General features: G+C 45.7%; 1 protein-coding gene across 2 annotated transcripts; it reads left to right on the top strand.

Moving 5' to 3' along the window:
* The first annotated feature begins 2,507 nt into the window (after positions 1 to 2,507).
* On the top strand, positions 2,508 to 27,715 carry NSUN7 (NOP2/Sun RNA methyltransferase family member 7). Of its 2 annotated transcripts, none has more exons than XM_081332163.1 (12): positions 2,508 to 3,736; positions 9,589 to 9,961; positions 11,709 to 11,767; positions 13,475 to 13,605; positions 14,706 to 14,858; positions 15,582 to 15,765; positions 17,014 to 17,224; positions 18,405 to 18,548; positions 20,558 to 20,659; positions 21,521 to 21,638; positions 22,235 to 22,358; positions 26,242 to 27,715. In XM_081332163.1, the coding sequence occupies exons 1-12, from the start codon at positions 3,617 to 3,619 to the stop codon at positions 26,878 to 26,880; spliced, it is 2,358 nt and encodes a 785-aa protein (XP_081188289.1). In that variant the 5' UTR covers positions 2,508 to 3,616; the 3' UTR covers positions 26,881 to 27,715. The 2 variants fall into 2 exon arrangements, with proteins under 2 accessions (XP_081188289.1, XP_081188290.1); XM_081332164.1 differs by lacking the exon at positions 2,508 to 3,736 and adding an exon at positions 5,004 to 5,149.

The raw sequence follows: 27,715 nt of genomic DNA, 5'->3' as shown, positions 1-27,715 counted from the left end.
GGAACACTGCTATCATGTCACCCCTCACCCTTCTCTTCATTAAGCTACACATACCCAATTCCAGCAACCGTTCCCTATATGTTTTAGCCTCCAGTCCCCCAATCATCTTTGTTGCTCTTCTCTGTACTCTTTCTAGAGTCTCGATCAAACTACTAGTTTGATCTAGTAGTTAAGGCACAAGAGTAGAGGCTACGAGATGGTGAGTTCAAGTGCCATTTTAGGCATGAAAGCCGGGGAATTCTAGGAGCTGAAGTCCACATGTCAACTTCTTGGATGTAAGATGTTGACCTGTGGACACAAAACTTAGAGTCCTGTTTGTTTGGGGACCCAGTACTGGGTCTGGATGAGGCTTCCATTTTGAAAGCAGAATCTTCTGAAACTATTATGAAGAATGGACCGTAAAAATATCCCCAGCAAGGGGTACAAACGGACAGCAATCAGACGAAAGACAGCCAAGATTTGAACAGAAGTTATTGGAATGAAGCAAAAGTAGCTTTAAGAATGTAATTCCGAAAGGGCTTGAAGAGCAAAACTGAAGAATTTGTTCCTTCTTAAAGAGCAGAGAAAAATCAGTCAGAACATCTAGATCTAGTAGTCAAAGAAGCAAGGGAAACAAAACAAAACAGGAGACATCTACAATGTACAATGTAAGGACTGTAACAGCCAGTGTGAAGGACAGACGGGTAGAAAACTAACAGAGCAAATCCATGCACACCAGCTAGCAGTCAGAAGACAGGACAAAAATCTCCTTAATCGTGGACAGACTCAGCCAGTTTCAACTGGCTAACTGTTAACATTTTAGATCAGGGCTCTTCAAACTTGGCCCTTTGATGACTTGTGGACTTCAACTCCCAGAATTCCTCAGCCAGGCACGCTGGCTGAGGAATTCTGGGAGTTGAAGTCCACAAGTCATCAAAGGGCCAAGTTTGAAGAGCCTTGAGTTAGAGGAACATATGAAAGCATAATTAATGTTAATTAATGTAGACGTTATGGGTTTAGAGCAGGGCTCTTCAAACGTGACTTGTGGACTTCAACTCCCAGAATTCTTCAGCCAGGCACGCTGGCTGAGGAATTCTGGGAGTTGAAGTCCACAAGTCATCAAAGGGCCAAGTCTGAAGAGCCTTGAGTTAGAGGAACATATGAAACCATAATTAATGTTAATTAATGTAGATGTTATGGGTTTAGAGCAGGGCTCTTCAAACGTGACTTGTGGACTTCAACTCCCAGAATTCCTCAGCCAGGCACGCCTGGCTGAGGAATTCTGGGAGTTGAAGTCCACAAGTCATCAAAGGGCCACGTTTTAAGAGCCCTGTTTTAGATCGAGCCAAACCCCCAAGTGCTGGAGAATTCCTGGAAACATGGCATCCAGACAACTCAATTATCAACAGGCCTATAGAGATGAACCCCTTTTACCTGCACTCAATCAAACAACTGGAACACATCCTCTCCAGCTGCCAAGACCTATATAAGCAGCAAATAAAGCTTGACAAACCTCAGGGAGGAAACATAGCCTAATGATCAAAGAACCAACAAGGAGGAAATCGCATCCCACCAAGAACAGCTGGGCAATCTACTACGTATATATAAACAGCCAGCAAACTCCACACTCCCTTCTAGCACTCATGAGATTACCTAGCTGGGTTGTGAAATGTCTGCAAGAAAAACACCCAAGGTCCAAGAACACCAAGGACTCCACAGTCCTCCTCCACTTCCTCTCCCTTCTAGAACTGATGATGTCCCCCTAATTGGTTGCGACACAGCTGCAAGGACACAACCAAGCTCAGAGAGCACCAAGGACCCCAAGATCCTCTCCTTCCTTCCTTCCTTCCTTCCTTCCTTCCTTCCTTCCTTCCTTCCTTCCTCCACTCCACAAACACCACCGCCTTCTAGCACCTGTGACGTTACCTAGCTGGGTCAGGAAGCATCAGCATGAAAACCACCCAGCTCCAAGAGCGTCAAGAACCCAGAATAAGCCTGTAGACACGCAGTGAAGAATGAAAGCCACTAGGATACAGTAGGTGCAGGAATTCACTTGCAAGATTTATTTGCCGTTCTGACCGCATGGTCACCATCCATGCTGTTTTCGCATGCCAGGCACAGATTTTGATCTTGCGGTTCCCAACCTCCACTTGGATTTATCTTGACATCTGCCCCCAAAGCAGATGCCCCTTTGTAACGCTGACCTGGCCAACCCTTCTTTTTTGCCACCCTCCCCTTTCGGATGGACCAGAAGGGCTGTTGAAAGCTCTCTCTCCTTTTTTCCTCCTTTGCCTTGTGCTAATTATGACTTGGCAACTTCACCAAGGAAATGGCTTTCATTTCTACCCCTTTCGAAAACTACGCAGGTATCACAATGCCTCAGGTAATGTAACCCCATCTCGGACACTTCCAACCTTGCCCAGTGTGTTTGCTTAAAAATCATTAAGTGACCTGCAGGTGCAACTGAAGTTTTGAATGGATTTGAGGAAATTAGGTTAGGCTTGTGGCTTAGGAAGGTGATGGTCTCCATTCTTCCTTCATCATGACACCGTTGACTGTGGGTCATTGAGTGATGGGATCCATGAGGTGTAGGGTCCTCCATGCTCTCTGAGCTGGGTGGTTTTCTTGCGGGCCTTTCATGACCCAACTAGGTAACATCATCAGTGTCAGAAAGGAGTGGAGTCTGTGGAAGAGAAGGACTGTGGGGGTCCTCCATGCTCTCTGAGCTGGGTGGGTTTCTTGCGGGCCTTTCATGACCCAACTAGGTAACATCATCAGTGTCAGAAAGGAGTGGAGTCTGTGGAAGAGAAGATGGAATGACCTCCTCAACTTCTGGAGGCATCTTCTTTTTCCACTGGTTAATTGTCTTCCCTTTTAGGAAGTTTGCCCTTAATTCCAAGTTGCTTCTCTCCTTGATTAGTTTCCATCCATGGGAGAAGACACCAGAATCCAGCATCAGATATTTTAGGATAGAAAATACAGCCTCTGAACGTTGCCTCAGATTTTACGCTTCATTATTAGCATTTTAAAATGTGGTATTAGCGCTTTTAAGATGGCAGTCTCAGCCTCCTTTTTAACTTGAAGAAAGTCTGAGGCCATATTTCTTTGCTAGATGAAAACTTGCTTTTTCAGCTCCGGTATAACACAATAGATAAGAGTATTCTAAATGTCCTTGAACAGACTGGCAGCTTTTAAGAAAGATACAAAAGAGGGGGGGGGGAGAAATACACTTGCAACTTTTTAAGAAAGATACAAAAACAAAAACACACTGGCCCGTTTTAAGAAAAATAAAAAAGGAAAAAAAAAATAAACTTGCAAGTTTTAAGAAAGACACAACAGGGGGAAAAATACACTTTCAACTTTTGAGAAAGATACACAAGGGGAAAAAATACATTTGCAAGTTTTTAAGAAAGACACAAAAGGAGAAAAAAAATAAACTTGCAAGTTTTACAAAAGATACAAACCCAGCTGGGAAAGAGTACTAAAGTAAGGCATAAATGTCTGGCTGGTGGAATGTTATTTAGAAACGTTTTTTTCTCTTGCTCGATATATTATTTATTGCGTATATTCAGTATACATGTAATCAATATGTCAACGGGTGATCACTTGCTTTCTGACGCATCACCTATATAAAGATATGCACGATTTATTTATTTATTTTTCTTTTTTTCTGACAGAATATGCATCCTTGGAAGAGACTCAAGGAGGCGGAGATGGCCAGATCCGCCCCACCCAGCGGGCTTGCCCCCAAGTAACGGTAAGACGAAATAACGCCGCATTTCGGGAATCGACTCTTGCACCTCCACATTTTTGCAAAAGGGAACAAAATTGCCCCACGTCTGCATTTGGCAGGAAAAAAAAACCAATATCGCACGTCTGCGTTTTCCAAGAGAAAGAAAACAATATCGCACGTCTGTCCTTTGCAAAAGAAAGAAAGAGGGAAAAATACTGCACGTTTGTATCTAGCCAAAGAAATAATAATAATTTAAAAAAAACCCCGCACGTCTGCATTTGGCAAAAGAAAGGGGCAAAAAAAAAACACGACATCGCACGTCTGTCCTTTGCAAAAGAAAGGAAAAATACTGCACGTTTGTATTTAGCAAAAGAAAGGGGGGGGAGACATCGCACGCCTGTCCTTTGCAAAAGAAAGGAAAAATGGGTTGGGTTTTTACTGTTGTTTTTAATATATGTATTTACTGTTTTTAGCTTGGGCATTGTTTAATTCTTTTTTAACTTTTGTATTTTTGGTATTTTTATATGTCTGCCCTTGTTCACCGCCCTGAGTCCTTCGGGAGAAGGGCGGTATATAAATAAAATAATAATAATAATAATAATAATAATATTATTATTATTATTATTATTATTATTATTATTATTATTATTATTATTATTATTATTATTATTATTATTATTATTATTATTATTATTATTATTATTATTATTAAAAATACCGCACGTCTGCATTTGACAGAAGGAAGGAAAAAACGCCGCGCGTTTGTATTTGGCAAAAGAAAGGGGGGGGAAATACTGCGCGTCTCTCCTTTGCAAAAGAAAGGGGGGGGGAAACGAAAAAGAAAAGAAAAAAGAAGAAGAAGAAGAAAAAGGCGTGCCAGTCAAACTCCAGCCCAGCAACGGAGCCACCTGCAAACAGAGGCAGCGGCTCTGCCAGCCCGCGGAATGTACCAAAGCGCCAGGTGTGGCGGGGGGGGGGAGTTGAGGGAGGGAGGTCCGGCCAGGTAGCAAAAAATCGGGCGGAAGGGGCCGAGAAGGCCAAGACTCCCAAACCCCCCAGCCCCCCAAAAAGGGGAACTCTGAAAGCGAGCCTAGAGGGGGAGGTCTGCACCCACCACCCCCTCTGGAGACCCCCCCCTTCTCTTCTTGGGAGTGGTCGAGCCCTGATTTGAACGAAACGGCCGGTGGGGCTGGGGGGGCTCCTCCTCCTCCTCGACCCCCCCCCTTGTCGGGCGGTGGGTGTGGCGCGTGGGCCGGGCCAGGCGACGCCCCCGCCCCTCCCCTCGCGGAGGGGACAGGACCGGCGCGCTGCAGATTGGGGGGGGCCCCAGAGGCGCCTGGCAGCGATCGGCGCCGGAGGGTCCCTGGGGGTCCCCGCCGTCCTTTGGGAGAGGCTCCCCCCGCCGGAGGGCCCGGCTGGCTGGGCAGGAGGCGCCAGGTGAGAGACCCCCCCCAACACACACTCCGGGCTGGCGGGCTGGGGGGAGGGAGGGAGGGAGACCCTCCAGCAGCAGCCCACCCCATCCCACCCCCGGGGGAGACTCGGGGAAGAGGCTCTGGGCTGCTCCTGGCCGCTTGGCCGGCCAGATCCGCCAGGCTGGCAGTTCAACTGGTGGAGCCGGCAGACTTGCGGCATTCTCAAGCCCCACCCCGTCCTTAAAAGAAGCACGGAGCGGGAACTGGGGACCGCGGGCGGGGGGGGGGGGGAAAGGGAAGGGTCCTTGGTGCTCTCTGAGCCTGCTTGTTTCCTTGCAGACGTTTCATGACCCAACTAGGGAACAATATCAGTGCTAGAAGGAAGGGAGGGGGATTGGAGGGAGGAGGAGGAGGAGGACTGTGGGGTCCTGGGTGCTCTCTGAGCTGGGTGGTTTCCTTGCAGACGTTTCATGACCCAACTAGGCAACATCATCAGGGCTAGAAGTTAAAGAGGGTTGTGGAGGGGAGGAGGAGGACTGTGGGGTCCTTGGTGCTCTCTGAGCTTGGTGGTTTCCTTGCAGACATTTCATGACCCAACTAGGCAACATCGTCAGTGGAAGAAGGGAATGGGGTTTGCAGAGAAGAGGAGGGGGAGGAGGAGGAGAACTGTGGGGTCCTTGGTGCTCTCTGAACCTGCATGTTTTCTTGCAGACCTTTCATGACCCAACTAGGTAACATCTTCAGTGCTAGAAGTTAAAGAGGGTTGTGGAGGGGAGGAGGAGGAGGGGGGGTCTTTGGTGCTCTCTGAACTGGGTGGTTTTCTTGCCGACGTTTCATGACCCAACTAGGCAACATCGTCAGTGGAAGAAGGGAATGGGGTTGGCAGAGAAGAGGAGGGGGAGGAGGAGGAGAACTGTGGGGTCCTTGGTGCTCTCTGAACCTGCATGTTTTCTTGCAGACGTTTCATGACCCATCTAGGTAACGTTAGCAAGACTAGTAAGGAGTGGGGTTTGCTGTCAGTTTGTATTCTGGCGTCTTGCCCTGTCAGGGTCAGGGGGGCTGGGGGGGGGGTGTCTTAGAGTTGCTTTGGTTGGGCTGTTGGCTGTTGCCTTCTTTGGCAGTTCCCTGATCGGGGCTGTCTTTACTTGATTGTCGGTCTGATCTTAACTTTGGGGTTGATCTGTGCTAATCTGGGTGCTAATTGCTGGTGGGGAAGGTACTGGGGTCTTTTTATACCCCCTTTGTGCTGGTTGATTGTCTCTCTTCCATAGTCTCTCGAGGTGGTTAATGTCTCTGGGTCTATTGATTTGTCAGAGTGCCAGGCTTCTAGAAATATCCCTGGCGTGTTTGTTTTTTTTGCACTTTATTTTTATTTTTATTTTTATTTTTATTCCATTTATATCCCGCCCTTCTCCGAAGACTCAGGGCGGCTTACAAGCTTAGCAGTAGCCTTCATTCTATGTATATGCCTGCTTGTTAGGGCTTTTACACACACTTGGCTTGGTTTAGGACTGTCACGAAGGGGTCTCAGAGGTCTTCTAGTCCAGCCTCCCTCAAGAGGGGGTGGGCAACTGGAAGGGGGCAAATCCCCAAGCCTGAGGCTGCCAAGTTCAAATCTGTTGTCTTTTGGTGGGTGATGGTGTGTTTTTCAGCATCTTTCTTGCGGCAAACGGATGCTGATTATTAGATATCCAACAAGTGCAGGTTTCATTCCCAATAGGGGGTATACCTGGTGTGGACAGCTAAAGGTCCACCCTTTTAAATGATTGACAGATTGATTGTATGGCATGTGCACAACGTATTTCAGTAAAAAAAAAAGAAGAAATACAGAAATGAAACACAAAACATGATAAGTAATAACAAGGGATAACTTCTTCCTGAGATGCCGGGGCGATATTCCAAAGCAGCCATGGAGGAGGAGGAAAGAAAGTTCTTGATCAGTGAAATTTGGCTGCCTTTCCCCCCCTCTCCCCTCCCCCTCCCCTCCCCCCCAGGCATTCCAAAAATAACACAGCAGGTGGGAGAAAGGAATAAGACTATTTCTTATTCCCCGTGTCAAACCTTTGCTGTATCTTAGTTGCATTTTTGGAAGAGTTGCATTATTATTATTATTATTATTATTATTATTATTATTATTATTATTATTATTATTATTATTATTATTATTATTATTATTATTATTATTATTATTATTATTATTATTATTATTATTATTATTATTATTATTGAAAGAGGCTTTTAGCCTCCCCCAACTGGTGGCTGGCTGGGGAATTCTGGGAATCCAAGTCCACAAGTTGAGATCTTGATATTAGAGAGAGAGAGAAAAAAAAAAACTCTCTCCAAACCCTTGTGGCCTTTGGAAAGGAAATAGATGAGAGGTACAGAAAATCCCCTTTTCATTTGGTGGTGGTTTTGTGAGAACGTTAGAAATATTCAGCAAATGTTTCTCCCTGTTTTGTTTTTTAATATCTTCTTGTGGCTGTGAAAAATGCGTTTAATCCTATGCACATAACACACTTCCTGTGGCATGAAAAGAGGTTTGTGATTGCCAGGCAGAAAAAGGAACTTTTAAAATCCAGGTTTGTAGGGAAGGGATCTTATTGAAGCTTTGCTGCCGCCCCTTAAAATCAATGTTTCACCGCTGCGTTGCAAATTTGCAATGCTCAGCAGCGTTTGCCATCTTCCCTGGGAGATGTTGACTCTCTCGATCGAGATTTGATCAAGTTTGATCGCGTCAAAGGCACGGCTGGCCTTTCACAAGGAAGTGGTTGGTGTGTAGTGTTCTGCTAGTCACCAACAACAGAAGCTTGGTTGAAAGTTGATTGGTGGCGAAGAAGTTGAGACTCTAGGAAGAGTGCAGAGAAGAGCAACAAAGAGGATCAGGGCACTGGAGGATAAAACATACAAGGGACGGTTGCTGGAATTGGGAATGTCTAGTTTAATGAAGAGAAGGAGCAGGGGGGACAGGATAGTCAATGTTCCAGTATCTCAGGGGCTGCCCCAAAGAAGAGGCAGTCAAGCTCTTCTCCAAAGCATTTCCTGAAGGCAGGACAAGAAGACAGGACAGCCTCTTCCTCCTCTTCCACCTCCTCCTCCTCCTCCTCCTCCTCCTCTTCTCTGTACACCTCACTCCCTTCTAGCACTGATGATGCTCCCTAGTTGGGTCATGAAATGTCTGCGAGAAAACCAAGTTCAGAGAGCACCAAGGACCCCACAGTCCTCCTGTCCTCCTCCTCTTCCTCCTCCTCCTCCTCCTCCTCCTCCTCCTCCTCCCTTCTAGCTCTGATAATACTACCTAGTTGGGTCATGAAATGTCTGCATGAAAACCACACATCTCAGAGAGCACCAAGGACCCCACAGTCCTTCTCCTCTTCCTCCTCCTCCTCCTCCTCCTCCTCCTCCTCCTCCTCCTCCTCCTCCTCCTCCTCCTCCCCGTTCTAGCACTGATGATGTTACCTAGTTGGGTCATGAAATGTCTGCAAGAAAACCACCAAGCTCAGAGAGCACCAAGGGCCCCACAGTCCTCCTCTGCCTCCTCCTCCTCCTCCTCCTCCTCCTCCTCTTCCTCCTCCTCCTCCTCCTCTCCACAAATCCAACTGCCTTGTAGCACTGATAATGTTACCTAGTTGGGTAATAAAATGTCTGCAAGAAAACAACCCAGCTCAGAGAGCACCAAGGACCCCACAGTCCTCCTCCCCCTCCTCTTCCTCTTCCTCCTCCTCCTCCTCCTCCTCTCCACAAATCCAACTGCTTTGTAGCACTGATAATGTTATCTAGTTGGGTCATGAAACGTCTGCAAGAAAACAACCCAGCTCAGAGAGCACCAAGGACCCCACAGTCCTCCTCCTCCTCCTCCTCCTCCTCCTCCTCCTCCTCCTCCTCCTCTCCACGAATCCAACTGCCTTGTAGCACTGATAATGTTATCTAGTTGGGTCATGAAACGTCTGCAAGAAAACAACCCAGCTCAGAGAGCACCAAGGACCCCACAGTCCTCCTCCTCCTCCTCCTCCTCCTCCTCCTCCTCCTCCTCTCCACGAATCCAACTGCCTTGTAGCACTGATAATGTTATCTAGTTGGGTCATGAAATGTCTGCAAGAAAACCACCCAGCTCAGAGAGCACCAAGGACCCCACAGTCCTCCTCCTCCTCCTCCTCTTTTACCTCTTAGGGTGTCGAGGGAGATACAAAATCCTGCCTCTAGCTCTTCTGGCGGCCTCAACCATTGTTCACTGACGCTGTTGTAGTGCGGTGTTGTTTCTCCATCCTCTTCTGGGTCTGCCTCATGTCCTTTGACCCTCTCCTCTTTTTCTGTATGCCTTGTACCGTCTTGAATCCCACAACATCCCTGTGTTAACTGCCAGGACAAAATCCTGTGGGGGTCCCGTTTAAGAAAAGGCCCAAAGTGAATTTCTGCCAGACGTTTCCCGTCATGCCTATTTTGGCCTCCTCTGTAATTCCACAGGGCCTTTTTAAGATTCTGATTTTCCCACCTGCAACGCCGAGACCCGTCAGCACGACAGCGATGCCAGTTCTAAGGAGCAGCCTCGGGTCTCCCGACCACACTATAGCGCACGAGCTGTCTGGCATGCACGAAACAATATTTTCCAGCGAAATTTTGCCTTCCAACCTGAATTCGACAGACGCCGTTGTGAAGAGCGGGCATCGGGACCCCCTGTACCTCAGCGCCGCCCACATTTTTCAAAGTGTCCGTAACGAAAAACCGCACGATAAAATCCTGGTGAAATATGGAACCGGGCCGTTGCCATCCCTTCCGGATTTCAAAGACGAGGAATTCCAGCGTTTGTCCTACGAGCTGGCGTTCAGCGCCCTGAAATGTAAGTAGGGAACATGTTTCTACGGGCCCCGAAGCCACCTCAAATGTACACCTCTGTGTTCCAAGCTCAGTGCCGTTGTAACTTCAAACGGTCTCTAAATGAACTCTTGTAAGTCCAGGAATATCTCGTTCAGAGGGTCACCAACCTTTTCAGGCTGGTGGCCTGGAGAGAAAGGGAGCAGCTGGGAAATTTGCGTGCGCATGCACATGTGCACAAATGGGGCTGTGCTCGAATGGCTGCGTGCACCCGCACAAGGCTAGTGGCCCTGTTTGCGCATGCGCTAGCCGCCACTGCTAGCAAATGCAAATGGGGTGCTAGTGGCTCCATTTGCCCATGCGTGCATGCGCTAGTCAACACTGCTGTTAGCACCCATGCACAGGGCGCTGGCGGCTGCGTTTGTGCATGCGTGCAGGTGCTAGCCGCCACCGCTAGCCCCACGCGCCTGTGCAAACAGGTCTGCGGGCGCTAGCACTTGTGGGGGTGAGTGCTCACACTGGCTAGCCTGACCTATGTCCCGGTGTCCAGTAGGCCATGGTGTGGTAATGGGCCCTGGCCCATAGGTTGGGGGTCCCTGATCTAGTTTATTTTAAATATTTACATAGCCACCCATCTTTCCAACAATACGGCTCAATAAAATCATTTTATGAACTGCAAAATGCATCAGTTAAAACATACAACATTACCCCCCAAAAAAGAGAAGAACTGGCATCAATCCGTGCCAGCATAACATCACTGAATCTCCCAGCACTTCAATCTCTAAGCTTTACGGAAGACTCTGCGAACATTTTCCCATCCACCCCCAAAGTCAATTTCTTTTTATCCTGGAAAGGTCAATCATTTGCGAAGGTGGGCTGGCGAGAGGGTTACCCTTGGCAACCGAGAAAACACAGACAGCTATGTCTGAATCGGTGTGCCAAAACGCAGGAACCCAGTCGTGAGTCCATGGAAACGGCCGAACGTTGGCCACCTATGCAAGGGGGAGAATCTGTTGTTTTCTTGCAGGAATCCGTCACCTCCGTGGGTGAGATTGAACATAACCTAACAATTAAGTGGGTAGCAAAAGCACAGGATTTTAACGTATAACCTGTCCTGACTTCAGAAGTAGACCTTAAGGAACTGTGATTCCTTCCCTCACACTTGGAATAAGGCGTCCGGTTTTGGTCGCCATGCTATCAAAAAGATGTTGAGACTCTAGAAGGAGTGCAGAGAAGAGCAACAAAGAGGATCAGGGGACCGGAGGCTAAAACGTATGAAAAACGGTTGCTGGAATGTGGCAAGAGAGGATGTAAAACGGGGCAAAATTCAACGGTCTTGCTTAGCAGCAGAAATTTTGGGATGTACCACCGTCGTAAGCAGAGGACTAGCTGCATCTGTTTTATTTTTTATTTATTTTTATTTTTATTCCATTTATATCCCGCCCTTCTCCGAAGACTCAGGGCGGCTTACAAGCTTAGCAGTAGCCTTCATTCTATGTATATGCCTGCTTATTAGGGCTTTCACACACACACCCCAAGCGGCATTATTACAAAGTCAGCTTAATTGCCCCCAACAATCTGGGTCCTCATTTTACCTACCTCGGAAGGATGGAAGGCTGAGTCAACCTTGAGCCTGGTGGGATGTTTTGGTGGGAGCCTGGTGAGCCTGTTTTCAGGCCATAAGACATTTTTGAAATGTACCCGATCCCGTCAAGATCCCTTTGTGATAGTTCACAATGCCTTTCCTTATCTTTTTCTTTCCTCTCCTACAGATCAAGATGTTCTGGAATATATGTTGATCGACAGCGGCGTTTACCCCCTGCAGTCAATCGTGAGTAGATAAGGAATTCAATTTTCCAAAGATCAAGACTTGTTTCCATCGCTGTATAGTTTGAGCAAATCGTAGCGAAGATGCACTGGGCTTCGGGTTTAAAAAAAAGACACGATTTTTAAAAAATAGACGCTTAGCCAAAAAGAGCGAATACAATCCTGGATTTGTGTGAACAGACGCAAAGAATCAAAATCACACAAAGTCTTAGTACCGCTTTATCAAGCCTTAGTAAGGCCGCCCCTGGAATATGCTGCGTCCAGTTTTGCTCACCACGTTACAAAAAAGAGGCTGAGACTTTGGGGAAAAAGTACAAAGAAGAGCAAACTAAGACGATTAAAGACCTGGAGAGTAAAACACGTGAAGGTGGGTTGTGTCGTGGTTCCAACAGATGAAACTCTTCAAAAGAACTTTGAGGCATCGTTTACCTTAAAGGATCTTTTATTTAAGTAGCAGAATATCGGCACTCACCTAATCGGAGCCAAAAGCTGAATTTCCCTCCCCTGGGCACCTAGTATCAAAGCACAATTCCCTCCTCCAATTGACAGTCATAAATCACATTCCCCAATTAGCTTGAAGCGCAGGCTTCCTCTCCAGCTCTCCAGCCCGCCAATTCTTTTTTTTTTATTGAAAAGTTTTACAGTACATTTTTGAATACAAAACCCCTCCCCTCCCCCTCCCCTCTCCCCAAACCTCCCCAACTCTCCCCTCCCCTCCCCTCCTCCCTCCCCAACTTCCCAGAGCTAAATACAGGGTATAAAAATACAAACAAACAATCTAAAATATGCAAACAACAATAAGATATTAAATTCTATCGCACTTTAACTCTTAATAAAATAACTACAAGCTAATTATACATCATATAAATCCGCTACTTATTCAAATGCTAGGTGAATCTTTTTAGTCCCATATTTATTCTGAATATAATCTATCCATCTTTTCCACTCCACGGTATATCTCTGTTGCGATTGATCTTTCAAATACACTGAAATCTTTGCCATCTCCGCCAAGTTGGAAACTTTTAAAGTCCATTCTTCTATAGTCGGCAGTTCTTCCTTCTTCCAATATTGCGCTACTAAAAGTCTCGCTGCCGTAATTAAATTCAACATCAATTTAATATCTACAACGGTGGTATCTATGATGATACCCAATAAAAACAATTGCGGAGAAAACTTTATCCTTTTCTTGAATATCTTTTGCATATTCCACCAAATTTTAATCCAAAAAGCTTTAACCTTTTTACAAGTCCACCAACTCCTTTTTGCCCGCCAATTCTTTTATTAGCTCTGGGCTCAGTAACCTTGATTCTCACGCTAAGTTTAGTGTTGTTATGTCTGGCTGGACTCTCATTCACATCCCCCCCACTCCCAGCATCACCTAATTCTAAAGGCAAAAGGGAAAAAGATGGCTACGTTTCCATCTGTTGTCAATGCAAAAAACATCCAATGTGAGCAGCATTGACAGGTTGTGGGAACTGGGTATGTAGAGAAAATATGAGCCAGTTGCCAAGCCTCTGGATTTTGATCACGTGACCGCAGGGATGCTGAAGCGGTCCTGAGTGCGAAAAACGGTCCTATGTCACTTTTTCCTCAGTACCGTTGTAACTTCAGATGGTCACTAAATGAGCGGTGGTTAAGTCGAGGCCTGTCGATAGTGATGGGTTGTTGTGTTTTTTTTTTGTCTTCATGTGCGACCGTGGTCCTCTTGCAGTCAGAAGACTTGACCAGCTTGGTGGTGGTGATGCTCTATGACCTTCAGGACCGGAAGTTTGAAGCTCGCTCGATTCCCGAGGACGAAGAAAGCATAGCGGAAGTTCAAGAAGTGGAGCGTTACCTATGCAGGTAGACCTCCAAAAACCACGTGGCTTCTCTGCGGAGGGCTGATAGTGGAATCTTAATTTTGTTTCCCGTTGGGCAAAAAAAAAAAAAAGATGCCTGGAATCCTATTATTCTTTAATCCAAGGCCTGACCCTTTTTTTTTTTTGGATGCATTGTGTAGGTGACACAACTGATGGAGCAGTTTTATAAGGAAAATGTAAAGGTTTGCTCTGTGTCTGTTGCCCAAAAAGGAGTGGAGTTTGAGGGTTGTTGTTTTCGTTGTTGTTGTTGTTGTTGTTGTTGTTGTTGTTGTTGTTGTTGTTCTTCTTCTTCTTCTTCTTCTTCTTCTTCTTCTTCTTCTTCTTCTTCTTCTTCTTCTTCTTCTTCTTCTTCTTCTTCTTCTTCTTCTCCTCCTCCTCCTCCTCTTCCTCTTCTTCCTCTTCTTCTTCTTCTTCTTCTTCTTCTTCTCTTCCTCCTCCTCCTCCTTTTTTCTCCATCTTCTCCTCCTCGCCCTTCCTTCTCCTCCTCTTCCTCTTCCTCTTCCTTCTTTCTCCAACTCCTTCTCAACTTCTTCCTCCTCCTCCTCCCCCTCTGCTTCTGCTTCTCCTCCTTTCTCTTTTTCTCTCCACCTCCTCCTTCTCCTTGCCCTTCCTTCTCCTCCTCTTCCTCCTTCTTCTCTTTCTTTCTCCAACTTCTCTATTTCCTCCTCCTCCTCCTCCTCCTCCTCCTCCTCGCACTGATGATGTTCTCTAGTTGGGTCATGAAATTTCTGCAATCAAAGCTCAGAGAGCACCAAGGACTCCACAGTTCAACCCTGAGCTACAAATATTTTCTTCTAAATTGTGCTTTGACAAACTATCCATAAATATTATTATTAAAAAAAATAATAATCACGGCTCGCATTGACATGATTAAACTGCAGCCTGTGTCTCAAGAGCACCCTGAGTCCTTCGGGAGAAGGGTGGTATAAAAATCCAATAAATAATAATAATAATAATGTCCGTATCTCCTGGCGACCGGATTCTTCGCCCTAATTTTGATGCTGATTTTTGAGCAGGCTGCAATTCCCGTTCTCCTAAGGGTGAATTCTGAGCCTCCAATGTTCTTTCTTCCGGAATCTCTAGTTTTAAGACCAAACTCGCCGCCGCCCTAGCCAGATGCCGAATCAAGCATGATGCTCTAACCATTGAGCATATCCTGCCAGAAACGATTCGGAGACAAGAGCAGAGGGCTTCAAATTTGCCACTCTACGCCTGGGTGAACACCTTGAAAGTCAGGTGAAAACTTTTGGTTTTTCTTTTCTTTCCTTTTGCCCACCATTGTCCTGTGCAAATTTTTTCCAACGTTTGGTGACCCGTGACTCTTAGATTTAAATGGGCTGGTGATCAAATTAACCGCATCCTTCCGGAGAATGCTCCTAAGTTTAGCACGGGAGCTCTCCGCACTTGGCAACTTTAAGACTGGTGGACGTAGCATAGCTGGCTGGGGAATTCTGGGAGCAGAAGTCCACAAGTCTTCAAAGTTGCTGTCCTGGTTCCGACAGATGGAACTCTTCAAAGAACTTTGAGGCATTGTTTACCTTAAAGAATCTTTATTTGAGTAGCACGGCATCGGCACTAACACAGTCGAAGCCAAAACTGAGTTCCCCTCCCCTGACGACATGGTATCAGAGCACAATTCCCTCCTCCAATTTACAGTCATAAATCACATTCCCCAATTAGTTTGAAATGCAGGCTTCCTCTCCAGCTCTCCAGCCCACCATTTCTTATCGTCTCTTATTTCAACAACCTTGGTTCTCACGCTAGGTTCAGTGTTATTATGTCTAGCTGGACTCTCCTGCACATTCCCCCCCCTCCCAGCATCATATAACTCTAAAAGCGAAAGGAAGAAATTGGCTACATCTCCATCTGTTGTCAATGCAAAAACCTCCGATATTAGCATCGTTGACGGTTGTCGCTTCCGTAATGCGCCGTGTTAATAAGCCATGGTTTATCCTACAGTCTTGAAGAAGTCCATAGCTTCTTACAAAAAGAAGGCTTCACGAAAGTAGAGTCCATTTCGGATTTTGCTGGTTACACCTACTGCCCGGATAAGCACTGTGAGGATGGACTCATTTTCCCGTCTTCTCTTAAAGAAAAACTCCTGAACTCGGAACTGTATACTCATCGCAAACTCCTGTTGCAAGTAAGTGAAAAGGTTTGCGCTTTACTTGAAGGAGTGTTTCAATCCTTCCTTGCTGGCTTTGGCGGGGGGGGGGAAGAGATTTTGGGAAATTGAAGTCCACAAGTCTTAAAGTTGCCAAGATTGAACACCCCCAACGTAAAGCAACTAGCTTGCCTTGTCTTTTGTGCAGTTCCTTCGCTTGCAACTGGGTACGGGTAATGCAAAAACTGGTGACAGGTCTTCTACATCAGTGTGCACACGCATGCACGAACGGGGCCGTGTGTGAAAGGGGCCGCATGCACCCACATGGGGCTAGCGGCTCCATTTGCGCATGCATGCATGCGTTAGCCATCGCTGTTGCTAGCACAGTGCTCGTGGCCCCATTTGTCCGTGCGTGCATGCGCTAGCTGCCACTGCGGCTAGCACCCGCGCGCATGCGCAAACGGGCCACACAACCCACCAGTGGCTCCATTTGTTCATGTGTGCAGGTGCTAGCTGCCACTGCTGCTAGCCCCGCATGCATGCAGAAACAGAGCCACGGATGCTAGCCTGAGTGGGGGTGGTTGTGCGCACTGGCCAGCCTGTCCCGTGGCCCGGTGGCCAGTAGGCCGCGGCTCGGTAGTGGGCCGTGATCCATAGGTTGGGGATCCCTGATCTACATTGCAAAAACAGATGGAATGGGTGCCTCAAAGTAAGAGCCAGGGTGGCGCAGTGGATACAATACAGTATTTCAGGCTAACTCTGCCCACCGCTAGCAGTTCGATCCTGACCGGCTCAAAAGGTTGACTCGAGCCTTCTATCCTTCCGAGGTCGGTAAACTGAGGACCCAGATTGTTGGGGAGCAAAAGGCTGACTCTGTAAACTGCTTAGAAAGGAGTGTAAAGCACTGTGAAGTGGTATATAACCCTTAAGTGCTATTGCTTCCTTCCCTCCCTCCCTCCCTCCCTCCCTCCCTCTACTTTCTTTCTCCCTTTCCTTCCTTCCCATAGTTAGAATGCAGCATTGCAGGCTGATTCTGCTGACTGGCAGTAGTTCGATTCTAACCTGCTCCAGGTTGACTCAGCCTTCCCTCCTTCCTAGATTCGTAAAATGACCCAAATTGTTGGGGAGACGGCTGTAAAGCAGTACGGAGCGGCATATAAGTCTTAAGTGCTGAAGCATTGTTTTGACTCGGTCAGGTCACCCCGCCTACAGCGCCTATCCCATTGCAAGGCCTGCGGTTGGCGAGCTGAGTAATTCCCACGCTGGTGTTCCTGTTTCTACCCTTAGGATAGCTCCCGGAGTCTGGCGGTACATTCGGTGAAAGCCCTGCTGAATATGGACGATGATGTTTTGATTGCGCAAATGGGGTCCTGGCTCACCGTGGCCCACATGTCGGTGCTGACCAATCAGGAGACTTCCCGGGTGTTTGTATGCGGAGTGAAGTCTCCAGCCAGAGAAGCTGAACTGAAGGATCTCTTTGCACGCATGGAGTGTAAAAGTAAGTTCAAGATCTAAGGATGGAGGAGGAGGAGGAGACAAGGATGAGGAAGAAGAGGGAGAAGATAGATGAGGATGAGAGAGGAGAAGGAGAAGGAGAAGATGAAGAAAGAGAGGGAAGAGGAGGAGAAGAAAAAGGAGACAATAGGTGAAGAGGGAGGAGGGGAAGATAGATAAGGATGGAGAAGGAAGAGGAGAAGGAGGAAATAGTTAAGGATGAAGGAGGGGAAGATAGATAAGGATGGAGAAGGAAGAGGAGGAGGAGGAAATAGATAACGATGAAGGAGGTGAAGATAGATAAGGATGGAGAAGGAAGAGGAGGAGGAGGAAATAGATAACGATGAAGGAGGTGAAGAAGGATGGAGATGGAAGAGGAGGAGGAAATAGATAACGATGAAGGAGGAGGAGGAGGAGACAAGGATGACAGATTAGGATGAGAGGAGAAGAAGATAAAAATGAGAGGAGAGAAGGAGACAATAGGAAAGGAGGAGGGAAGAGGAGGAGAAAATAAGGATGAAGGAGGAGGAGAAGGATGAGGAAGAAGAAGAAGATAGATGAGGATGAGAGAGGAGAAGAAGAAGATAAAGATGAAGAAAGAGAGGGAAGAGTAGAACGAGGAGAAGGAGGAGGGCAAAGGGGATCTAGATAGTAACCAGAAATTTATCTTCGTATAAAAGGTGGTCCTCAAACATACGACCCCAATTCAGCCCAACATTTCGGTCGCTAAGCAAGACAGCCACGATGTGAGTTTCACACACACACACACACAAACACACACACACACCACACCCTTTACGACCTTTCTTGCCACCGGAGCGGCTAACTTAGGATCATGGTTGTTAAGCCAATCTGGCTTCCCCCATTGACTTTGCCTGTTGGAAGGTCACAAAAGGGGGGGGGATCGCGGGATACGGCCGCGAGTGCCTTTTTCTGGTGCCGTCATAACTCTAAGCAAATGGTTGTAAGCCGAGGACCACCGGTGCTTCCAGGAAGCGCTCGTTAACCCCCCCTTCCCCCCCCCGCGAAAGCTGGAAGCGACGATTCGCTTCCGGGGCGCAGCGACCCAAACGAAGGGCAAGGAGGTCCGAGGCGCATCGCCTCTGCTGCGGCGTCCCTTTGGTGTCCCGTCTCACGTGCACCTTCTGTTTTTCTTCCTCCTCCTCCTCCTCTTCTTCCCCAAGACATCGAGCTGCTTCAGGAGGATTTTGCAAACATTGAGCCCACTTGCGCCAAGCTGCAGAAAGTGAAAGTGGTTCTGCTCCTGCCTCGCTGCTCCGGCCTGGGTGTCAGCAATCCCATCGAATTTATTTTGGAAGAGCACGAAGGTAACTTCCCAGAGGCTTTTGACTGCCTCGTCCTAGACTAGAGAGCGATGCTTCTCTTTCTGTTGCATTTTCTGGCCACTGTCTAGATCCCCTTTGCCCTCCTCCCCCTCCCCCTCCCCCTCCTCATCTATTGTCTCCTTCTCCTCCTCTTCCTCCTACTTTATCTTGTATTTTCTCCTCCTCCTCTCTCATCCTTACCTATCTTCTCCTTCTTCATCTCCTCCTCCTCCTCCTCCTCCCTCCTCCTCTATCATCTCCTTCTCCTTCCTCATCCTTACCTCTCCTCCGCCCTCCTCCAGCAAACCAGTGGTTGAACCAAACTCAAGCCATGGTCTCGCACTCGACTGGAGGTCTTCCATAATAATTGGGTGACAGCAGAACCAAAATATGTGAATTCTGGAATGTATAAACCATCTTCAAGCACCGTGTCTGACTTTGGGAAGCCCCACATAAGACTATGCTTGGTAGACTTTGCTAGCTTAATAGAATAGAATAGAATAGAATAGAATAGAATAGAATAGAATAGAATAGAATAGAATAGAATAGAATAGAATAGAATAGAATAGAATATAGAATATAGAATATAGAATATAGAATATAAAATACAGAATAGAATATAGAATAGAATAGAATAAAGTAAATAGTAGAATAGAATAGAATAGAATATAGAATATAGAATACAGAATAGAATATAGAATAGAATAGAATATAGAATATAGAATATAGAATACAGAATAGAATATAGAATAGAATAGAATAGAATATAGAATATAGAATATAGAATATAGAATATAGAATAGAATATAAAATAGAATAGAATAGAATAAAGAAAATAGTAGAATAGAATAGAATAGAATAGAATAGAATATAGAATAGAATAGAATAAAGAAAATTAGAATAGAATAGAATAGAATATAGAATATAGAATACAGAATAGAATATAGAATAGAATAGAATAAAGAAAATAGTAGAATAGAATAGTATAGAATAGAATATAGAATATAGAATATAAAATACAGAATAGAATATAGAATAGAATAAAGAAAATAGAATAGAATAGAATAGAATAGAATAGAATAGAATAGAATAGAATAGAATAGAATAGAATAGAATATAGAATATAGAATATAGAATACAGAATAGAATATAGAATATAGAATACAGAATAGAATATAGAATAGAATAAAGAAAATAGTAGAATAGAATAGAATATAGAATATAGAATATAAAATATAGAATACAGAATAGAATATAGAATAGAATAGAATAAAGAAAATAGTAGAATAGAATAGAATAGAATAGAATATAGAATACAGAATACAGAATAGAATATAGAATAGAATATAGAATATAGAATATAGAATACAGAATAGAATATAGAATAGAATAAAGAAAATAGAATAGAATAGAATAGAATATAGAATATAGAATATAGAATATAGAATATAAAATATAGAATACAGAATAGAATATAGAATAGAATAGAATAAAGAAAATAGTAGAATAGAATAGAATAGAATATAGAATACAGAATACAGAATAGAATATAGAATAGAATATAGAATATAGAATATAGAATACAGAATAGAATATAGAATAGAATAGAATAAAGAAAATAGAATAGAATAGAATATAGAATATAGAATATAAAATACAGAATATAGAATAGAATATAGAATAGAATAGAATAAAGAAAATGGTAATAGAATAGAATAGAATAGAATAGAATAGAATAGAATAGAATAGAATAGAATAGAATAGAATAGAATAGAAGCTGGAAGGGACCTTGGAGGTCTTCTAGTCCAACCCCCTGCTCAAGCAGGAGAACCTATATAACCATCTGAGACAAGTGACTGTCCTCTTAAAAATCTCCAGTGACGGAGCACCCACAATTTCTGGAGGCCAGCTGCTCCTGTTAATTTCAAACGAGAAGGCAGATTGTTAATTGTCGTTTTCTGACCACTAATATCCCATTGCAGCGGAGTCATTGTATTTAATTTCCTCTTTAGATGCAGAGTTACTTAGAGACCTCTCTCAAGGCTCGGTCGCCGAAGACAAACTAAGCACCCTTGCTGAACAGCAGCTGAAAGAGCTGACCCACGCAATGCAGTGTGAGTTTTATTTGTCACGAACTCAGTCCCACAACAGGTGCAGTTGCGTATCTGTAACAACCACACCCTTCCCGGTTTCTGTTACCCGGTTCCTTCTCGGTCTCCTATCGAAAGCAAGGTCTGTTTCTTCTCTGCTCTAAGCCTTCGGGATTGGATCTTAGCAGACGGTGGGTGTGATGGACGAAAAAAAAATCTGAACTGCCAGCTGTAGAATCCACGTTTCCCAACCTTGGCAGCTTTAAGAAACATAAGAGTTCAACTCCCAGAATTGTACCCAAAATACAGTAAAGCAAACATGTCCCAACTACGGAAAGCAAAATACACGGTCGTTGCAGCGTTTCATGACCCAACTAGGTAACACCATCAGGTTGCACTGATGACGCTGCCTAGTTGGGTAATAAAACGTCTGCAAGGAAACAACCAAGCTCGGAGAGCACCAAGGACCCCATAGTCCTCCACCTCCTCCTCCTCCTCCCTTTCCCCCCTCCTCCTCTTCCTCTCTTACCATCCCCCCTTCTAGCACTGATGACGCTGCCTAGTTGGGTAATAAAACGTCTGCAAGGAAACAACCAAGCTCGGAGAGCACCAAGGACCCCATAGTCCTCCACCTCCTCCTCCTCCTCCCTTTCCCCCCTCCTCCTCTTCCTCTCTTACCATCCCCCCTTCTAGCACTGATGACGCTGCCTAGTTGGGTAATAAAACGTCTGCAAGGGAAACCACCAAGCTCGGAGAGCACCCAGGTCCCCACCAGACAAGGATTTTTCTGAGTTTGTACCATTTGCGCCAGTTTTTAGAAGTTTCTCCAAAGCTTGGTTTTCGAATGATCGTTTCCTGGACTAATCCCGATTTGAATCCCGGCAGTTGCTAAAGTACAAGCTCTGGTCTACTGCACCTGCTCCGTGTACCCGGAGGAAAATGAGGTGGTGGTGAACAAAGCTTTGGCATCTGGAGCGGAAGGAGCGAAGGCCCAGCCGTATAAGTAAGGAACTCGCTTCGGTTACTTTTCTCAAAAAAACAAAAAAAAGTATTTCCGCCGGTGCCGTTTGAAGGGTTCCTAAATGAAGGGTTGCACGTTCAGAATCAGAATCGAGTCGGAAGGGACCCTGGAGGTCTTCTAGTCCAACCCCCTGCTCAGGCAGGAGACCCTAATACAATTTGAGACGGGGCTGTCCCGTCTCTTCTTAAAAACCTCCAGTTTTTTTTAAAAAAAAACCTTCTCCTCTTTTCATCAGCTTCTCAAATACTGGAACACCGCTATCACGTCACCCCTATTTCTTCTTTTCTCTAGACCGGCCGTATCCAATTCCTGCAAGCGTTCTTCGTATGTTTTAATCCCCAGGCCTTTGATCACCTTAGTTGCTATTTTTTGTTCTGCACTTTTTTTCCATTTGCCTCCTCCTGAAAAAAGCAACTTTGGGACACGGTCCTTTGCTTCTCCGCTTGCTTAGTGACCAAACGACGTAGTCCCAGTTGCTTCTTAGCGCAGCTTTTGAACGGGACAGAAGAGAGACTGTGAATTGTGTTGTGCTTATTTGACGTAACGCCTTCAATATCCCGTCTTTGTATCTGCTTCAGGCTTTGCCCGCCAGTTCTTCCTTTGTGTTCCAAGTTGGAGGTCAACGCATCTGAACAGAACTTCTTTCAGCTGGAGCCCTCCGATATTTCAAATAGCTGCTTTATTGCCGTCTTAAGCCGAGAGGTAAAGCAAAACGAGTTTCATTACGGCTCACGAGAAAGGGGAACGTCTGCAGATATTAGCCTCTCCAGTTGAACACCGATAAATATATAATGGTATTAGTTTCCCAACCCTTGACAAACAGACCCCAGAATTTTCCCCAAAAAAACTTCTAATTCCGCTTACGAATTATTAACCTGTCATCTACTTACTATAAGGTAAAGGTTCCCCCGCACATGTGTGCTACTCGTTTCCAACTCTAGGGGCCGGTGCTCATCTCTGTTTCAAAGCCGAAGAGCCAGCGCTTGTCCGAGGACGTCTCCGTGGTCATGTGGCCGGCATAACTAGATGCCAAAGGCGCACGGAGCGCTGTTACCTTCCCACCGTAGTGGTCCCTATTTTTCTACTTGCATTTTGACGTGCTTTCGAACTGCTAGGTGGGCAGAAGCTGGGACCAGTAACAGGCGCTCACTCTGTTACGCGGCACGCGGGATTCGACCCGCCAAACTGCCGATCTTCTGATCGACAAGCTCAGTGTCCTAACCCACTGAGCCACCGCATCCCTTTCTACTTACTATATTAATGGCCAAATACTTAACAGGTAGAAGGTTTTTTTTTAAAAATGCACTTTTTCAACATTTTGCGTGTTTACTTTGGTTTGTTTAATTTGCTTCTGTGATTTATTTATTTTTTCTTTTTTGGAGTTTTGTATTTTAACTGCTGAAGAATGATTTGCAGAGAGAGAGAGAGAGAGAGAGAGAGAGAGAGAGAGAGAGAGAGAGAGAGAGAGAAAGAAAGAGAGAGAGAGAGAAAGAGAGAGAGAGAGAGAGAGAGAGAGAGAGAGGGGGGGGGGAGGGAATAAAGCAAGATGTCTGTATAGATATTTAGAATATAGAATTACAAGCTTTTCATTCCAGAAAACGCAACAGGCTACAATTAGCCCTACAATACTTAGTAAAATGGGGAGTACTGTAACAGCTTCTGGGTTCCAAAGAGCAGTAATTTGCAGCCGAAATGGAAACAATTGGAACTGTGAGGCTTTGAATAAACTTACATTTCTTTAGATAAGGTTACAACAGTTAAAAAAGAGAACTCCTCATTAATCCAGGATCAAAGGAATCTTTTTTTTGGGGGGGGGGGAATTTTGTTTACTGGGACTCGTGGCTTTCTGAGTACAGGTAAGTCCTTAATTTATGGCGTAGAATTTCCATTGCTACTCAGCGTCCTGTAGGGCTAATTGCAGCTGGTTGCACTTTCTGGAATGAAAAGCTTGTAAATTCTGATTTAAATCAGAGGTCCACAACCTTTTGGGCACCAGGGACCAGTTCTGTGGAGAGAGGTTTTTTTCTGTAGACCGGAGGGGGCCTGGTTTTGTGTGCTGCCTGCATCCCGTGGATGGGGCTTTGCTAGTTTGTGCGGACCGGTTGCTGGCTTGCCGGGGCCCGGTACCGGTCCATGGACTAGGGGTTGGGGACCCTTAATTTAGAGCAGACCTCTCCAACCTTTTGGGCACCAGGGACCGGTTCCGTGGAGTTTTTTTCCGTGGACCGGAGGGGGCGTGTTTTTGTGTGCTGCCTGCATCCTGCAGATGGGGCTTTGCTAGTTTGTGCGGACCAGTTCCTGGCATGCCGTGGCTTGGTACCGGTCCACAGACCAGGGGTTGGGGACCCTTGATTTAGAGCACCAGGGACCGGTTCCGTGGAGAGAGGTTTTTTCCACGGACCGGAGGGGGCCTGGTTTTGTGTGATGCCTGCATCCTGCAGATGGGGCTTTGCTAGTTTGTGCGGACCGGTTGCTGGCATGCCGCGGCTCGGTACCGGTCCACGGACCAGTGGTTGGGGACCCCTGCTGTAAATGTCTAAACGTCTCTATAGACATCATGCTTCATTCCCCTTTCTCATTTTGTTTTTATTTTTATTTTTTTGCAAATCATTATTCAGAAGTTAAAATACAAAACGCTAAGCAAGGAAGTTGTTGAGTTCTGCTTGAGCAGATTGTTGAGCAGATCGCTGCAGTTTTTTAAAAGTGGATCTTTTAAGTGGTTAAGGGAATCTGACTTTCCCTGTTGGCTTTGCTTCGTGGACGTTGGCTGGGAAGATTGCCAATAGTTCCCACGTGATCCCAGGATGCTGCAGTTGTGATAGCCAACACGCTGGTTGCCAAGTTTCCCAATTTGGATCACAGGACTGCGGAGATGTTGCTACGGTCATTAAGCCCAGGCAGTGGCTGTAAGTTACTTTTTTCAACGTTGTTGTAACTTTGGCTGCTAAACGAACGGTCATTAAGCCGAGGGCTACCTCTGGTTAAATAGATAATAATGCTGTTGTTATGAGCTTGAGTTACCATAGATTTACTAAATGTTGAGTTCTAAGAAAACAGCCTGTCTAACGGTGAAGGATGGGGATTGTGGTCCAAGAAATATGGAAGACTATATCTTTGCTGCAATTCACCAGCCTCGCTTCATAGGTTTGGGAACCTAGTCTGGCTTGATCAATAAGGCAAAAATGTTGGGCCTCCCAGATGTTTGTTAAGGACAAAAAACTATGTCAAGGTCTGGTTAAGCATTTTGCATAACTTGGCTAACAGGTCCTCGACTTGCAATATTTCGCTTAGTGACCCTTCCAAGTTACAGCAGCCCTGGAAAAAAGGGACCGGTGACCATTTTTCACACTTATGACCATCGCAGCATCCCCCCGGTCATGTGATCAAAATTTGGACGCTGGGTGACCGGTTTGCATTTGTGACGATCGCAGTGTCCCCGGATCACGTGACCCCCTTTTGCGACCTTCTGATGAGTGAAGTCCATGGGGAAGCCAGATTCGGTTAACGACCCGTGTCACTAACTTCAGACCTGCAGCGATTCACTTAACAATGGTAGTGAGAAAGGTTGTAGAATGGGGCAAAACTCAACTGAACAGCTGTCCTGCTCAGTACGGGGAATTTTGGGTTTAATTGAGGTCGTAAGCCGAGGACACTCTGTAACTCCCATTCTCCGTCAACGCCAACGTGATGCTTCAATTCCACTAATGGTGACAAGTCAATTTTTACTAAGCCCCCTTTGGGATCCCATTTTGCTCACTCTTCAATTATATTTATGTTTAATAATTGCCAATAATATGGCGGCATATCTGCCCTTAAAACTCCAGATTGCAGACTGAATGCAACCAAATCGATATTGTTGCTTGGTATCCCCTACTATGTAGTTTGATATAATTCAGCAAATAAAAACATCTGAATTACAGGAGATGTACGGGGAGACAAGGTCCTTCGTCTGTGGAGATTCTCTGTCATCCAGGTCATGGTTGTCCCAAAGGTATTCTTTCAAAAGGCAACTGGACTTTATTTTTCTTTGAAGGGGTTTCGTTTCTTACCCAAGAAGCTTCTTCAGTTCTGACTGAATGGTGGAGGGGGGAAGAAGGATTTATATTCTTTGTAGACACCACCGATCTCCTGCTTACAAGTCTTTCCAGCAGTTCCACATCCATTTGCACTATTCAGCTGACTTGAGGGCAGAGATAAACCTCCGAGAGGCCTCAGTGGCTCTCAGCAAGAGCACTCATGTCCAGATGACTGCAAAGAATACAAATCCTTCCGCTCTCCACCATTCAGTAGGAGCTGAAGAAGCTTCTCGGATGAGAAGCGAAACATCTTCAAGGGGGGGAAAAAACCCGAAGTCCATTTGCCTCCTGAAAAAGCAACTTTGGGACAAGGTCATTTGGTTCTCAGCTTGCTTAGTGACCAAACAACGTAGTCCCAGTTGCTTCTTAGCACAGGTTTTGAACGTGACAGAAGAGAGACTGTGAATCGATAACCAGGTCACGGTGGTCCCAAAGGTACAATCCGTACTACAATAGCAGTTCCCCGGCAGTGTTCGGCTGCGCTAATTTGTGTCCTTTGCTTGGTTTAGCGAGATCCTTCCGAATCTGTGTCGGTGAAAGACGTTTTGGCTCGCGCCGCAGCAAAAGGCCTGCTGGACGGGATCGATCTGGCAAAGCCGTCCAAGAGAGACGAGAAGAAGAAGAAGAAGCACAGGGGCGCCCAGTCCAAGAATCCGATCAAAGAGGCCGTCATGCAGTCTCGGATTCAGGAGTTCCTGGAACGAGAGATGAAATCTGGAACGACGGAGACCGCGTCGAGCGTGGCTGCCAGTAACTCGCAGGTGATGAGCCAAACCAGCGAGCCCGTTGCCTTGAAGAAAGCCAGTCACCCTCTTTCAAATTCATCTCTGCCTGTGATGGGGAAGAATAACCCCACCTCCGCCACCTCCACCCTGCAGAGAGTGTTGGAGAAGCAGCGGAACGCCGCCAAGCCCAAGAACGATGACCGCGTCATGATTTTGAAGCCAGTCGAGATTGTCCTGCCCCCCGTGATGATGCCCTATTTTAACCCTCAAGGGAACAGGGCCCAGATTTCGACAAATCACTGTTACTATCGTTGGATTGGGGCAAAGCACGGAGCCCTCAGCCCTTCGGCTTCCAAAAGACTGATTAAGACGAAAGAGCCTTCCCCGTCTACGGTCACCAAGCAGTCTCGTCCGTGGCTTTGAAGCGGGCGCCATCTTGGTTTCTTACTATTTTTTATTTTTTTCCAGAATTCAAGACCAGTGTTCACTTCTTTAACGGTCAGCTCCCGAATATCATTTGGGCCCTTAAACGTAAGCCGCAAAGTGCTTTTAGAAAGAAATTTTAAACGCGGATCTCTTTCTGACGTTCTTCCTTTTCTATTACAAACGAGCCGTTTTCGCAAAGCTGGGTTTTTTTAAAATTATTATTATGTCATGCTTGCATCCAGTTTCAAATGTCAAAAAAAAAAAGCACACCAGGATTATGCAGAACATTGGAGGAAACTTTATAAAGGTTGATGCGGGCTATTGCTTAATTAGTTCTTAAGCCTCCACAGACGCGCTTGGTCTGAATGTATTTGAAGCGGCTGAGTCTGAAGGCGAACTGTTACATATAAATGAAAAGGGGGGGGGCGGCGGCTACATAAGTAGAAAAAAAGAGGTTACGTTTTTATCCCTGATATATTTCAGATTGTTTTTCTTGGGAGTTGGGAATGCATTCCCCTTTTTCTGCCTTTAGAAGGCCAGGTCGGCCCTTCGGCGTGATCCTCGTAGACGTCTGCTTGCTTCAAAGCCCACTCTTAAGAAAGAACGGCAGTTTGAAAGTATAAATTTGCTTTGATTGAAAGAGGAATTGTAACTACCAGAAAGAAAGTTAAAACAGTTGGGCAAGGGATTGTTTGTACTGGCGTTGGCATCGTCCTTGTTAACACGCTTTCATTTTGGCTTCCACGGGACACCAGGCTTCATTAGCAACTCAGTAGAAATCATCAAGTTTTTAATGCCGTACGGTTAACTGGAAACTGAGCATATTAAACAA

Source organism: Vipera berus (genome assembly GCF_964194415.1).
Source record: "Vipera berus genome assembly, chromosome: 7".
NCBI classification, from domain to species: Eukaryota; Metazoa; Chordata; class Lepidosauria; order Squamata; family Viperidae; genus Vipera; species Vipera berus.
The sequence above is the reverse complement of the archived record's forward strand: the minus strand, read 5'-3'. Positions and strand labels throughout refer to the sequence as shown.

Coding starts and splice junctions, on each gene's coding strand:
- NSUN7 (XM_081332163.1), top strand. CDS start 3,617: ATGCACGATTTATTTATTTATTTTTCTTTTTTTCTGACAGAATATGCA. Junction 20,660..21,520: donor GCTGACCCACGCAATGCAGT/GTGAGTTTTATT, acceptor GAATCCCGGCAG/TTGCTAAAGTACAAGCTCTG. Junction 22,359..26,241: donor TTGCCGTCTTAAGCCGAGAG/GTAAAGCAAAAC, acceptor TGCTTGGTTTAG/CGAGATCCTTCCGAATCTGT.